This window comes from Oryzias latipes, chromosome 3 (genome assembly GCF_002234675.1).
Source record: "Oryzias latipes chromosome 3, ASM223467v1".
NCBI lineage: Eukaryota > Metazoa > Chordata > Actinopteri > Beloniformes > Adrianichthyidae > Oryzias > Oryzias latipes.
In genome coordinates, this window is record NC_019861.2 from 21,863,891 (window position 1) to 21,879,845 (window position 15,955).

Below are 15,955 nucleotides of genomic sequence, written 5' to 3' on the forward strand. Positions count from 1 at the left end.
TATCCCCTGTCTTAAATGTTTTCTTTTGCAGAGTATTAGAAGAAAACCCAGTTTAAAACATTTGACTGGCTCTAATCTTAACAGCTTCTTGTTGTAGGTGTTCAGATTAGAATTCATTTATTCATATTCACAAAATGTTCTGTAATTGCGTGCAGATAAGAGCAGATTTTTGCATCTCACTTGTAAATAGTTGAGCTTGAAAGGTGCGCGTTGCACCATAAATTACTGCTAAAATCCTATTTAATCATGTTGACTGAAAGGAAGTCAAACAGGGAGGAGGTTTACAGTCAGATGTGCCTTCTTGCAGACGTAATACTTAGCTTATGATGTCAGAAGGTTTTTACTCCTGATCTGCCACAAGGAAATGAAAAAGACTCCTTATTTTTATCACCCGATCAATGGAACAGCACTTATCTCATAATATTTACCTGAACCGACTAATGTAAGCCCAATAAAGTCCACGGTATACTCGTAAATTAACTAAATAATATCAATTTTACCATTTCATCTTTCAGCTTTGCACAGAGGTTATCATCCTAAAAACTCTCGGACATTTAACCTTAGAAAATTAAGGAAAAGTGTGTCAGTGTATGACTCGGCCATAATTACTCACGCCAAATATAACTTTTAAGAAATATCTAGTTGACTAAATACAATGGCGTCCCTTTTTATTTGGTAGTAATAAAATCATTAACGACTGTGAATTGATGGTTTTATTTTGTAATTTCCTGCAAAGTTTGTTTAAAAGCTGCTGCTGGCTTTTTTTATGATGGTTGACTAAATAGGTTGTCTGGTACTTTTTTTTATGTTGAAGCCTTACTGCCCAGTCAAACATATGGTTTCATTTTTTTTACTAACACCAAAGACCATGTGCAGACTGGTTGGCTTACTGTCTGTCTGGTAAAGTAGAAGATTGTGAGGCGTTTTGTGGTGAGCGGTTTTTGTGCTGACGTTGAAGAAACTGACTGGTTTGACACCCATAAGACGTCACAAAGCCTCTGGACTTAAAAGTCAACCTTTGCATCAAAGTCAAACAAAGCCTGTGGAACATTTTCACTCTGTTTACTTGTTGCATCAAAAATAGAGGACAAAGTTGAGTGAGTTGTAGAAATTCATTTTCTCTATCTTCTTACGCTTTCGAGTTTTTTCTCTTTTTTTCGTGAGTTTGCGTCTTTTTTTCCTTATAGAGCTGTAATTTCCATTTGTTTTAATTTGAGACCTGATAAATACTTTACAAAACAGTTGTTTGCGGTGTGGGAGTTGACCTGACATTTGAAATATTTCCAAATCCAGACCGTGTCAACATGGGCAAAAGTCAACCTGTAATTGATGCAGTCTGGTACCCGAGCAAAAGCCGACCTCTGTTTGTTTGTCGTAGGATGAGCTGAACAGGAACAACAAACAAGTGTTTTTGATGTGGACAAACAACTCGGTTTTCCGTTCTGCTTGGTTTAAAGTGCCAGGGCTCGTTTTCTATGCTGTTGTTTTCCTCGTGAAGGTATTTGAGATGAATGTCGACAGCTGAGATGCCTTGCATGGATTAGCAGTTCGTCATCCAAGCTCACAGCCTGGCTGACCTGTTTTGTTGCTTGATGCTACTGCCAGTTACCTGTAGCATCACAAATCACCCAAGAAGATTTTTGATAGAAATGTCTGGATTATTCTATACTATAAAACTATTCAGGATAGGGTTAAAAGATCTGTTGACTTATCCATCGATTCTGGTCATTTCAAGTAAATAGTTTTTTCTTGAATTGGATTAAAAACAGGGCTGCTCTTATGCCAACATTGCAAAAATTTGCACAGCTTTTGCATCAGAATGTGAAACATTAACAGGGTTGCTAAAGTAAGTGGCAGCCAGTGTATGTGTTTAATCTGTTATTACCATAAATCAGGTATTCTGTTGTAACATTATATTTTGGGAGTACATCTGATGTTGTAAGCTATGTTGGTAGAAATGTGTATTTTAAAATGACTTCCTTGATTCATCTGCTTAAAAGATTATATGGAAAGAGATGTATTATTATTATGTTCTTAGTTATTTCCATTTTTCTTACCTGCTCCTGGAAGAAAGTTGACAATTTGCTTTAATGAATCGTCTCTCTATAGTCATAAAAAATTAGCATTTGTTCAATTAAATCTTTGTCAGCTTTAATCTAAAAATAAACGCAAATTTTGTTCTTTTTGTTTTACAAGACTTTCCGATAAATTACATTTTCTAAAAACTCTAAATGTGAAAGAAATCCAAATTGTTTTTTACAGTTTGAGAAGTAAGCGTATCTGACTGAAACTGGAACTTTTTCTTTTTGTAGCTCTGATAATGAAACACTTTTTTTATTTGCATTACATTTTGAACAGTTTATTTTCTTTTTTGCCTTTTTACTTGCATCATTTCTGCTATTATCAACTGCATAAAGGAAGAAACGGACTAAAAACACAATATTCAGCACATAAATCTGTCTGGTCTCACAGCAGAGCTGGCACTTTGGATAATTGTGTCCACAGACACTTGAGCCCTCTGGGTCAGAACAAAAGCTTAGAGGCAAAAATGTGTCAACAAACAATTAAACATGCAAAGTGGTAGGGTCTGGAACAATGTGGCTTCCAAAGCTAAATGTGATGAACTCCAGCATCTCCATCCATGTAATTGTGTCGAGATGCGTACTTGTGGAGCGGCTGATAAAACATATTTTCAAGAATATAATAATCATACTGTCAGAGGGTTTGTTCAGCATATTTATATGCTCTGTCCTTGGCTATAGAAGAAACCTTGGTGACTTGGTGAAGCTGTTGCCTTTGGGGCTTTGCAGTCAACTTTTAAAAGGTTATGACCAAGTCTTTCTCTCAGCACCCAGGGTGTGGTCTGCCTGCCTGTTTAACCACACGTCTTCACCTCTACTGCCAACTCAGTATGGCTAAGCATCTTTATTTTGCAAGCTTCATAGATTATAAATCGTCTTTATTTTGTTACTCAGCACCTGACATACCTGCTGTGTGGAGAGATTAGCTGTCCACATTGTCTTTTAAATGCAAGAATTTAATTGTGTTGCTTTTATCTTGAATGGAACGTGCAGTAACTTTAAGTCTTAAGAAATATAAAAATGTTCAGCATTTTCTTATCTCCCTGGTTTGTTATTTCATTAAAGACTAAAGAAATTGTAGGACTGCAATCACCTGTACTTTTGTGGCTCTTTGTGTTCTGTTGGCTTTAAAAACAAATGTTCTTTCTCCTTTTGCATTCTTTCAGGTGAGCTGCGACTCTCCCTCTTTGTCTCACTGTGCACCTGCATGTACTGTGAGCAGTCCCGACCCGTTGGAGAGGTGCTGTGCTCGGTCACTGTGCTGCACTGCAGGAACCCATGGCTTCCGGCCTGCCGACTCCCCTCTTAGGCTGCAGGCTCAGGCTGTTGGAGTTTGTAACTGGGGCTGTGCTGCTGATGCTGGTGTCCGGTATTGGGCCAACGTTTTGTCAGAACATATACACCAACACATGGGCTGTGCACATACCTGGAGGTCAGGAGGAAGCAGACCGTGTTGCTGAAAAACATGGCTTCATCAATTACGGACATGTAAGTGGCCTTTGTAGCGCTCATTCTGGTGTGACTGATGTCCAGAAACGGTTATCAGGCCATAGCAGAAAAGGGCCATACCTTTTCAGTTACTCAGTCAGAATAGATTCATATTTTACCCAGACCCTTAGAATAAACCTTTTTTTTCCTCTATTCATTATTTTATGTGTGAAAGTGGAACAATGTTAAGCTTTTGTGCCAAGAATCTCCTGCAATGTAAATGCTTTCACAGGTGTGTCCTTCATATTTGGTTGGTTTGCTAAGAGCAATCTTTTTTTCTAAGGCCTGCAAGTTGCAAGATGTTTTGTTTTCTCCTGACTTGCATACTTTAGTGTTTTTGTTTAAGAATGCTTTGGTAAACCTGTTGTGGCAGTTAGACCAAACTAAGACCTGCTCTAACTTTTAGATCTAGGACCAGCTCTGAAAAATGTTAGTGTTTGTGTAACATTTCAGCAGTTTGGAAACTATTAGTACAGAAAACCAAAATAAGTGTAAAGTGAGGTTCTGGTCTTATGACTTGTACTTGGTCACACATTGGAGTTTTGTAAAGTGGTTGACTCTTTTTGAAAGCGTGCAGAGGAAGAAACGTTCTGGAAATCTTAGTTTTTTCTCCTAAAACTTCCTTGTTTTGTTTTAGAAAGCTTGGGCTGTAGTTTTTCCAGTTGAGCAGAGTTTTTTTGGCAAACATTTCTGTTGTTCTTCAATGAAGTCTTCCTCTTTTCTAACATCCCATTTGACTCGTTTAGAAGCTGATCAGCCAAGTCATCCTTTGCCCCTTTAACGGAGAGACTAAAAATAAGGGGAAGTGTGGGGGCGCTTAGACTTTTGCTTCATAGTTTTGAACTGGTTTATTATTCTAATGTTAAACGTTTTGTAATGCCATTTGTGACCCCTTTTATTGTCACAAAACCACAAATAATGAAATGCTTATGAACCATCGTCACTAAATAAGCTAGTATTGAGAGGAAATGTTTAAAATTTTGTACCGGCTGCTTTAATTACTGAGAGCACAAGACTTGTGTCACATTAAAGCTTAGCACAGGTAGCCCTCAGTGATTTGTCTGCTCAGCAAACAGAAAACTTCTGATTTCCTTGCTAGTTTTTCCAGGAAACATTCCTCTGCTCTGCATGCAAAGGTTTACTGGTCTTCACTGTGAGTGTTCTCTGAATCATCGTGTGTGTGGAGGCTGCATAAGCCTGCGTAGTTACACTTAAATCCTCTAACTATATATCTGCTGTGGACGATGAGGAATTCAGAAAAGGACAATTACACCCATGTGCTCTCACAACTGCACCTTAGAGGCAAAACTGCAGTGTTGTTTCCCCTGCCTCAGCAACTTTTGAAACAATCATTTTTATTCTTAGAAGAGAATATAATGAATTACTAAGGCCAGAATGATGAGCTAGTCTTGACACAGCATGGAGGACATGGGTGGGGGGGCTTAGTACATGTTGCTCGTATTGCAAAGCAGCTCTAATTAAATTACCTTGGAAGATGCTAAAGAAACTCTGGAGATCTACAAGACCAAAGTAATAAAAACAGGCGTTTTCTTTTTTTTTTTTTTTGTTCAAGGCTATTATTCTGTTGGTTATCAAGGTACCCCTGTTGTATCATCATATAATGTGAAAACTGTTCATTGAAGAGCTAAATATCCCCATTTGGCAAAGTCGGCTTTCAGAATTTTTGCACAGATTGGAAGTTGATGTTCTTGTCTTGTTAGCTGCCGCTGGAGTTGGATTTAATTTGATAAGAAACAGCAAGCAAATCAAATGAAAATCGAAGCATTTTTCTTGTGCTTGAGTGTTTAGTCACTCTCTGAATCCCTCAAATGTAGAGGGAGGGAAATGGAGGAGGTGACCCATTAAGGTTCAGATCGCCCGCCAGCGTTCAGACTTTAAAAACGTTTTTGACAAACTTCAACTTCTAACATCACAGTTTGGACTATATTAAATGTTCAGCAAGTTCTTTATTCTGACTCGGTGTTATTAAAAACAAATAAATCACTCCAAACATAAACAAATCATCCTTGTGGGCAGCTGTGGTACTTTTTTTTTGTACATTCTGCTGGTTGAGTATTTACTTTACCTGTGTTGAAGTGTCCTTGGGCCTGACACTGAGCCCTACATTGACCTCAATGGTTACAGGGTGGTACAATGAAGGCAGCGTCATCACCATCAGTGTGTCAATGTCTGTGTGAGTGGGATTGTGACTGTAAAGAGCTAAATTTAGGTATAACATTTCTTATACGTGTATATAATATTTACTATTTCTTTTTAAATAAATTCAGAGAGATTTCTGAAATTTGTATTGATTTACACATCTCAAGCTTTATCAGTTATTGTGCATGGTAGAATACGTGGTAGTGTTTTCTCATAGATTCCTGGATAAAACTCAGACATTTTTGTACAGTTATACTTAAATAAATTAGTTTAGTTGAAACAAATGAAAAAAGTGTTAACCTGAACATTAGGGTATCAGTTATTAGACATAGACGAGTGTTGGTTTCACTTACGAAAAACAAAAAAAAGGCAGTGTGTGACTAATGTAATCTTTGTTTTCATTTGTATGTCCCAGCTGTTAGTTGATGTGAAAAATCCTCCTGGTTTTGTTTGCACTATATGCTAGCTGCTTTTGGGTGGAGCTGCAGTCACTGCCAACTCTATGCTGTCATTGATAATATTTTGAATAAATAGAGTTGGACAATTACACATATTATATTTACATTAAGACTCGTACATTTACCCTCCATTTATTAACTTTGAAAGATGAGCTTTAGCCACAAGACTAAGATGCACCAATGCTTTGTGCGGCTCTCTGTATTCAGTGATTGAATGAGGCTGTCATTTTGAAAATGGAAGCAAACAAATCTGGTGAGGCTTTCCGCCAATGGCTGCTGGGATTTGTGTGCCGTCAGGCATGATGTTTTTTAAGGTTTGTGTTTTTGTTTAACTTCAAACATGACCGCTAAAAAAGGTTTAAAGAGCTAGAAATGTTTTTTTTTTCTTTTTGTTTACATTTTCTTTGCATCGTGTGATCTGTCATCTTTACATGTTTTTAATTATCTTTCTTTGAGACTTATGAGACATGTTAAATTCGAGATTACTGTAAATTAACGCACAAATAGTTTAAGAATAATAAATTGAACCAAATAGTTTGATTGCACTTTAGGTTAAAGTTGAAAAGATAATTGTCCTGCTTTTTTGCCTTATACAACACTTTACTACTTTATGACTCCATTTCTGCCAAATGCATATTGGCAGGTATATTTTAGTTGCTGGTTCATATGTGGATTTGTTTACTAAATAGTAATCACACAGGGATCAATCAACTATATCATTCTGAACAGGGAACTCTTAATTAGGTTACTGGTACTTCTAAAACTGAGATTAAGGCGTTATTACTTTATTGCAAGCTGAGTGTATGACACTAAGTTGATAAACATAGCACAAACTTTCTACCAGAAAGTTTTCTCTTGACCTATTTTTGGTTTTAAGATCGTTAGTTCGCCCATTTTTTAATCACCTTCTGCACTAACTGGGTTTATGCATCAATACCAGTTTCTATGCATCATAAAAAAATTAATTTGTTTTAAACAGAGTGTAACATTTCTATAAAATGTATTTTTTTTTTTTACCACCAGTTTTCATAAAAGTAGTATGGTTTGCTCAGGAAATCAGTACTTTTCAGCTTTTAGATGAAACTGCCTAAACCTTGCAAAGACCTGCACTCACTGAAACTGGACTAGTGGTTAGTTCCTCGGGTTGAGAGAAACTCTGATTAAAGCAGAGGCTAGTTGGTTTAAAGCAGAAATTGGGTCTTTGAAGATACTTGGGGAGCTAAAGAAAAAATACATTTTTCACTGTAAAAAATGCTGACTTGCTTGAATCGCAAATTGATACAAACAGCCTTTTTGCATTTGCTGATCGGTGCTTTGCATATAAAAGTCTCACAGTAGCCCACATTTAAAAAATGCCTGAGGTTTTGTTGCTGTGCCCATCCCAACTGGACTACTGTTGAGCAGGTATTGAAATAGTTGTCAAACCGGACTGTGTGTATTGGTGAAAAGGGGTTCATTGATGTGCTCTGACTCAAGTGAATGAAGTGAATAGACATTGTTGCCCACTTGAGCCGGAGCACAGTAAAATGATACTGGGCATTGTTTCAATGCAATTTTAGACCAATGCTGCATAGAAGGATGCAATGTATAAACTAAGATATGCAATATATTTTATTTAACCAGTGTAATAACATTTTCTTTGCTGTGCGGCAGATCAACTATGCTTTTGCTTTGTGGAGAGCTGCCCTTTTTTTATTAAAAAAAATCTGCTATAACATTTCGTTAGACTGAAGAAACTATAACACAATAGTTGCTATCATGTGGGATCGTTGTATGTAATGCCTGCTAAAAGGGGCATTATTCGAACAACTTGTTTTCTTTCTTCTTGACTTCCTTCTTTTCACAGAATGTGAATCAGGTGCTCTTGGTAAAAAAAAAATGCACACAACACAGAGATGCATTTAGTATGTTAGTGTTTGAGAATACAAATTAAACCTTTTTTTCATTACAGAGGAGTTAAATTTATGTTTTACAAAGCAAAGCAGAAATGTAATTCTCAGTACCTTTTGGATTTTCTTCATGGGAACAGTGACATCTGATCCGTTTACTGGATATAATGCCTTTTATTCATAAAGTTGAACTACATAAAGGCTAATCTATTTAAGGCCCTTTCCTAGAAAAGGAAATTGATCATGATTCTGTGCTGCATGTTTCCATCATGGCCTATTTCTGCTTTTAGTGTGGTAACTTCTTCCTCCTTTTTTGAAGATTAGTAATTTTTCTGTTTTATAAGATAAAAGGAAGAGCAGAGGAGATGGATCACATATGAAGTAGATGGGATGCCTTTATCTCATGACACGGCACTGGCCTCACGGGCACACAGAACATTTTTTTAATCAACTCAGAACTGTTTGTTTCTATACAAGCGTACTCTGATGCCACAGACAATCTTTTATAACCTGGGTATCCTTGAATTTTTATTTTGACATTAAACATTAGATGTTTTTTAATTTTTTTTATTTTAAGAGGTTTTTGTATTCATATCTTTAACACATCTTATTTTTCTAGATGTCCTAAAATCTATGCAGTTTCTCTGAAAGTTGTATTTATTTACATTGATCTTGGATTATTGGAAGACATAGAGTCTTAACATAGAGAGTCCTGAACATACAGTTTCTTCTTACTGGGGAGCTGTGGTAGGGGGAGCCCACAATATAGCTCTGTTGGCCAAACTGAGACCCAGCACCAGAAATAGACGTCTGAACAAGCAGTCTTTGTGCAAAACTAAAAGGCATATAATCTGAGTTGATAGGAACTTGGGCTGACACTCGTTGTGCTGTAGGGTGGTCTGCCTGAAAAACAGAAGTTCCAGAGAAATGTCCTCATTTTGTTGCGAATTCAGCATTGCCTGAACTCATGTGAATTTTGACAATTGCAAAACCTTGAAAGCTGCAATCAGTTGACTACCAAATTGTATAAATGAGTCAAATTGTTTGTTTATTGTTGTTGAATATATCATTCATCGACACTAGAAATTACAAAGGAAAATGCAAGATCATTAAAAGAAAAATTTTATTTTAAATTCGTAAAAATACTTTATCAAACTTGTGAAATTTACATGTATGTTGGCAAACTTAAAAATTCTTGCATTACAGTATTTAAACATGGTTTTTCCAGAAGCGGCTCCTGTGGTCCTCCCAACAAATGCAGATATAAGGATAGAAAGCACATGAAAAAGGGAAACAGCCTTTCACCAATTATTCCAGGAAATGGTTTTATACTTGCAACGAGGAAGGTTTTTAACTAGGAACATTTGAATTTTTCTTCCACGTTGCTGCAAAGTAAAAGGGGTATTGTTAACCATTTCGATCCTAACCATTTAAAGTGTATTTAGATGTGAACATCTACTTAGCTGGCCATTGGTGTAAAACACAAACAAAACCGTTCATGTTTTCTTCGTGACGTTGTATACTAGAATTTTCGCAAGGTGAGGGACATCAGATATTTTCAAGCATTACGAAGCCTGTCTAGGAATCTTGATTCTACCAAACGTACGGTACTGTATAGATTGCCACCTCTAAATATTTTATCAAGCTTAAGCACGTTGTGCAAGCTGGTTTGTCTGTGCTATATTCTCATTAATCTTTAACATGCCACTTTGTTTACTGTGGTTCTGTCCTATTTCAGTCAACAGAAGCTTACGAGTCCAATGGAGTGTGCAACATTGCGTGTTTGATATAGTGTGTCCTGAAGAGGTTGGTAATGAATCCTGTTAAAGAAGTGCTTTTATTTGTAGATACCAGTATACATTTTTATTATAGGGATGCTGGTTCTCTCATGGGCCTCCCTCTCTTGAAGGCTGTTGTGTTCTTGTCAACAAAGGGACTTTTTTTTTGTTATTTACTGCTTCAGAATCTATTTTTCTCCCCCAACAGTCCCAGATCTAACTTCATTTCAGTGTAGCTGCTTCTCTTTGAAAGGGAATAAACTGCAGAGACAGACTTATCCTCTTTTTAATGTGCATACCTGAACTTAAATTATGAACTGTAACCATGAGGAACATTTCTGGATAATTGATTCACAAATTCAAATAAAACAAAATTTCTGTCATGTGAGCACATACTCCTTTGACTCCTCAGAGCATTCATTTTTTTTCTTTATTATTATGATTTTTTTATTTATTTTTTCAAATGTGAAAATATTTTCTGCAGTGTTTAGACTTTGTAACATTTGCCCTGAAGTTGAGCATTCCTGCACCAGCTTGTTGGGAAATGAGGCAGGGATTGTTGCAGGTCAGTAACCTCTTCAAGCTGTACATTTAAAAAAAGCAGTGCGTGGAGAACAAGTTTTTTTTATATAAGAAGCTTTGTTTATTACAATCTCACTTCTGAACACTTTTTAGTTTTTTTAAGTAACAGATAATGGTTGCTGCACGCTAATGATTGTGACCTTGTAGCAGGTATTTGTATTATTTAATATTTACAAGAGCTTTTTGCTTTTAAAGGTGTTCTGTGACCTTTAACACTTGGGGTTTGTCCTCCAGCAAAAGCTCAGGGTTCCTCGCACAACTTTAATAATTGGATGGAACGCCAAGTTATATTAATAGAATTCAGAAATATTAAACAGTCAACTGATGTTTCCTTAAGCTAAACAAACCTGCATGGTTTACACACAGACTGGCCTGAGCTGCTCTTCCTGACACAACTGGACTGTGACTGTACATTTGATTGAATGTGTGAACTGCTGGTTGTTTTCTCCGCTGTCCCCAATTACTGAAGTGACACAGTATACGTACTGGAAAAAAATCGGATGTTATGCAGGTAAGAAAAAAAAAAAAGCCAACTTGGCGCTTAATAGAATTAAAACTAAATAAAAAAAAGGGCATAGTTTCTATTTAGAGCAATTGTATCATGCTTGTAGCTCAAAAATGTAACTTGTTTTAAACAACTATTGTAATCAGAAAATGTTGATGTTTTTTTTGTTTTATATTTACTTTCTTACCATAGAAGTTTGTTTATATTTAAATTTGATAGCTTTATTTGACTGCAGTTTTTAAATTTTGATGAAAATATATATTTTCTATAGATTTCCGTCAAACTTTACACTACCCAACTTGTTATGCACAGTGGTGTGGCATACCAGACCACCTGTGTTTTTTTATTTTCAGGAATCAAAACTTCACAATAATTGTTTGTGAAGGCATATAATGCACATGCTATCCTGTATACTCACACTGTGACCAGATGAAAAGAAAAATCACAAAATGGTGATAAAGAGCCAAAAAAAGCAGACTGTCCACATTATCAGGGAGCATGAAAACTGCAGCAACAAAGACTCAGCAGCACTTGGTCATTATTCTGCTCTCCCACAGTGCAGCAGTGGGGGCTGGGATGGAACACCACCAGACGTAGGTCAGAGAGGGGCTTTAACAAGAGCCAGATGTGCACCAGGGACATGAAAATTCTTGGACAGGAGCCTCTGTACCTTTTTAAGTATGAGTATTTTTGTGTGGGGATATGTGCAAACACACTGGGAAAGGAGGTATTTAAGGAATGCCCTGATAGAAATGGCTAAAACGACGGTACTAAAAAAAAAAGACTCTAAAGAGCATTACTTTAAGATAAAAAAATGAATTCCTAGCAGCTTTAAAACATAAAGCACCTTGCTAAAGTATGGGACTTTTTAGAAAAGAAAACCTACACATTTTATCCTTTAAAAGGTAAATCTGTGAAGAAAATAAATACTTTGGAAATGAATCTACCATTCTGGTGAAAGGGAAGACTCTTTATGGAGCTGTAAATATATATATATAAAAAGCATGAACACATTTTTGCCTCTGGGGCTCCAAGATAAGACTGTAAATTTAGAACATGTCCCTGGTGTGATCATATTTACTGCTAAAAACAGGAGGCTTGGAAAACTTTCTGCAAGATGCACAAAGGGTTAACCAAAAAACACAGCATCAGATTCTCACAATTTTCCAGTACACAGCCCAATAAAATTAAAGTAGGGTTCTGGCAGCTCAAGTAAGCCTGTTGTACAAGACTATGGAAGGGGTAACTGATCTATTCGTAGATGTAATTGGTTTTGGCTGATATCTCATGTCATGGAGCTCCTGACAAGGTCAGGCTGCATTTCACAAACAATGCAGAAAACAACCCAACCTCTCTCTTTATAGTTTTGGCATTCACATACAGGCTGACCTAGGAGGTTGGTTCAGTCATCTGTGATGCAATTTAAAAGCTAAAGGCAAACATCTGATAAGCTTGCAATGTTAAAAAGCCTGTTATAATGAGACCACAATGTGGAAAGAGACTCCGCTTTTGGGTGGAGCTTTATAGCAACAGGTTTGCTTGTGTTTTTGTTCTTTGCAACTAGACTCCAGCAAAGTTGCAACAGTTTGAAGTGTTTTGGCCAGTCTCCAGTCACAAGATATGCTGGATTTAGATTTCAGGTCAGGTGTTAATTTCATTGATGGGTTAATGTTGCTCCAGAAAACTGTGGGAAGTAGAGATTTAAGCCTCCTTCATAGTTTGAAATGCACACTTTTATTTTTCTCAGTACATTTGATTTTTTTAAGAAACACCTGTTCTGTTTGTCTAGAAATTCGCTGAGATGCGTTTGTTCTTTTGCCCTCTAAACTTGTTTTTCACAATTTTGAATCTTTCAAAGACGGCTCCTCTTACACTATATTGTACTGCATGTAAGCACTTGTGTGTGTTTTTTTTTCTGGAGTGTTTCCAGGAAGACTTAAATGTTCTGCCAACTTTGGAGAAATGCTGCTAAGATCAGTTTGGATCTGCTTCGAAAAGAAAACGTCAGTAAGGTTTCAGTTCTACTTCTTTGTTTTAACATGGTCAGACGATTGTCTTGGATCTACTTTAGAAGTTGCTTTAAATCTGAGGAATGAAGTGAGACAAGCTCCAAAACACCTTTCATTTTTTCTAGGTCACCTATCCATGGTGCGCAAAGGAAGTCAAATTTATCACATCTGAGTAAAGCACAATTTGTTTTTGTGGGTGTTCAAGTGTTCATGAATATTTGATTACTGGTGTAAGCTTTGCATGAGTGAGTTAAAGCCCTCTTCAGTCTCTCTCTTATATCAGATGTTTGTGAAATTGAATCCCTGGATGCTTGCTATCTTTTTTTATTGTCTGTGATGGTTTTGCTGACGGTAGCCGTTCAGACAAAATGAGATGATTGTGTGTGTGTTTGTGTGTGTATATAAATGAATTTCATAAGTTTGTGTCGTTTAAATCACGTTAGACTGCGGCTCGTTGGCTGGATTGGAAATAACTTTTATGTGCATATCTGGGTCTTAGCTGCTGGGAATAAAAGTAAAAATGTGTTATTGTTTTGTATTATTTAGAGCAAAAGAAATTTTATTTTTTAAGCAGAATTATCTATATTTGGCATTAAAACTAGGTAATAGATTTAAAAAAAATTTTTTTAATAATTGCCTTAAAGTAAATCCTGCAGTTGAAGGCAAGGCAAGTTTATTTGTATAGCACAATTCGTACACAAAGTAATTCAAGGTGCTTCACAAAACAGAAAAATGCATTAAAATCACAATACATCATAGAAATAATCAACGTAAAATTTACTTTGAAGGAAAAGAAAAAAATTGAAAATTGATTTAAAAATAAAGGAAGGAAAGGAAAGAAAAGTGCAGATAGGACCTTTCAGTCATATACACGGCTAAACAGAAATGTTTTAAGTCTAGATTTGAACATGAACACAGAAGAGGCCTGTCTTACGACTTCAGGGAGGCTGTTCCAGAGTTTAGCTGCAGAATATTGAAACGCTGATTCCCCTTTTGTAGTTCTGACTCTGGGAATCAACAGGAGGCCGGTCCCTGAGGTCCTCAGAGTACGAGATGGTTCATATGGCACTAACATGTCAGAGATGTACTTTGGTGCGTGGCCATGGAGAGACTTGTACACAAGCAGAGTTGAAGTGCACTAGTTACTTCTAAATTTTGTTCTTGAGTTTCTAAGAATATAAAGTCTAGACAAACCCTTCAGTGTCCCTCTGAGTTGCAGAATCAAAGGGGAAAAGTAGAGCAAAATAAAAGATTTTCTAGAACATTATCTTATGGTGCTCTTTCCTGGTAAATTTGATGCAAACAATGTGTCAAAAGGGCTGTAATTTGTAAAGGTTTGATGGCTAATTAAACTGCATAATTCTTCTTTTAATCTCCATATGAAAAGGAAATAGTGTACGTTCACATTTTTGCATATTCAGCTTGGAAATTTGCCTCCATTACCATGTTTACTGAAAGGTAAACATAAGTGTAGTCACTTGGACGTTGGTTGCTGTTTGAAGAGGTTCCTTTTACTCAGCTAATTTACATTTGCACTTCAACTCCAATACATTGACATAAAGAGCGGTTGTCTCTACTGCAGTGTGCAGGAAACTAACTGCAGAGGAAATACTGAGAGGTTGTTTTGTGAGTATAAGTATCCTCATGTTTGGATCTGTTCCTGTGAAGGCTGTTTCAGTTCAGGGAAATCAACCAATATTTTTGGACAGGATACTGTGGTGAGGCTACAGCTGCTGAGCTTTAGTGGCTCACTGTCATTTTCAGGGCAGTGGTCCAGGCTAATTTAGTTCTTATTCACTTTGGTTTGTGTGGTGAAACTCCATTTTCCAAGCTTCCTTACTGCTACCATCGCCCATCTCACCAGTGCACAATGTAAACCAGGAGGGCTACAATTACGGTGCATTGCATTTAGCAGAGTCTTGTGCTGAACTGGGCTCTTGGGGAGTTTTCCTTAACAAGTGGGTTCACCGTTTACTCCACTTCCCACAGCTACAGACCTATAATAATTACTATTAAAACTCTTCTATTAACATGGATACATATACAGCACAGCTTTAAGTCTTTCATTAAGTCCAGTCAGTTGTAAAGTTGACTCATCTGCTTTTTTTTTTTTAGGATTGTTTGTTCTTTTCTTTTTTTGCCCGCCTCACATTAATACCAGACTTTGATGATTCCATTTCATTTATTATCAATCACAAATGGGAAGACGGATGGAGGGTAAGATCTTCCTAAAATGAATGATACACCAATTCTCTGTGTAATGAACTTGTAGATTCAACATCAAGAGGTTTAAAAAAATCACCCAATGTGTAATTATACATAAAAAAGCAGAGGGATTAATGTAACGATGTAAAACCTAATGGTATTTGAAGCTTTTCCTGTTATTGGAACAGCCGATAAGCAAAACTTGCTCAACTCACAGGAAACAGTTGTGGCTGCCAGACACAGTCAAAAGGACCTGGCACCCTGACATCATTAGCCGGAACCGGAAATTCACGTCAATTCAAAGCGGCTTTTCCCTGATAGGCGCATAAAGTATTAGATACTGGGACAAAGCCACTTTCATCTGATTGCGTTGAGGGTTGAAAAGTTACGGTTTGAAAAGTTAGGGTTGAGAAGAAATGTAACCACTGGAGTTTAAGCTCCTGTGTACCAGTTTTACAAATTTGAACACTTTTGCCAATATCCTTTTCGAAACGAATAAAACTATTACCCTTTTTGCCCCGTCTTATGCTCATATTAAGCACTAAACTGTTAATTCACATGAAAGAGTTTGAATTAAAAGCTGCCACAATTCTGAAAAGTTGTAGAATTTCTGTTTCCAGTTAATGATGTCTCACTGTTGTGACCAGGTCCCCATTGACATAGTTGGTCAATTCAGAATCTCTGACTGTAATGAACCACAGTACTCTTTCAAATGTTCACAACAGAATTTTTTAGTAATGTTGGATATGAATGTCCATGACCTGAATATGTTTGAGTCTTGCTGCATCATGTGATACTTT

The 15,955-nt window shown here is 36.7% G+C and overlaps 1 protein-coding gene across 3 annotated transcripts in view; it reads left to right on the top strand.

Moving 5' to 3' along the window:
* The window catches only part of LOC100049240 (furin-1), a 60,946-nt gene that overhangs the window by 2,395 nt on the left and 42,596 nt on the right, over positions 1 to 15,955 (top strand). For 2 of the 3 annotated variants that reach the window (XM_004067205.4, XM_004067206.4), the window contains exon 2: positions 3,248 to 3,569. In XM_004067205.4, the coding sequence (XP_004067253.1) occupies positions 3,360 to 3,569 (210 nt within the window). In that variant the 5' untranslated portion in view covers positions 3,248 to 3,359. Of the gene's footprint in view, positions 1 to 1,036; positions 1,098 to 3,247; positions 3,570 to 15,955 lie in introns of those variants that run through there. The other variant, XM_020714503.2, reaches the window with a different exon arrangement.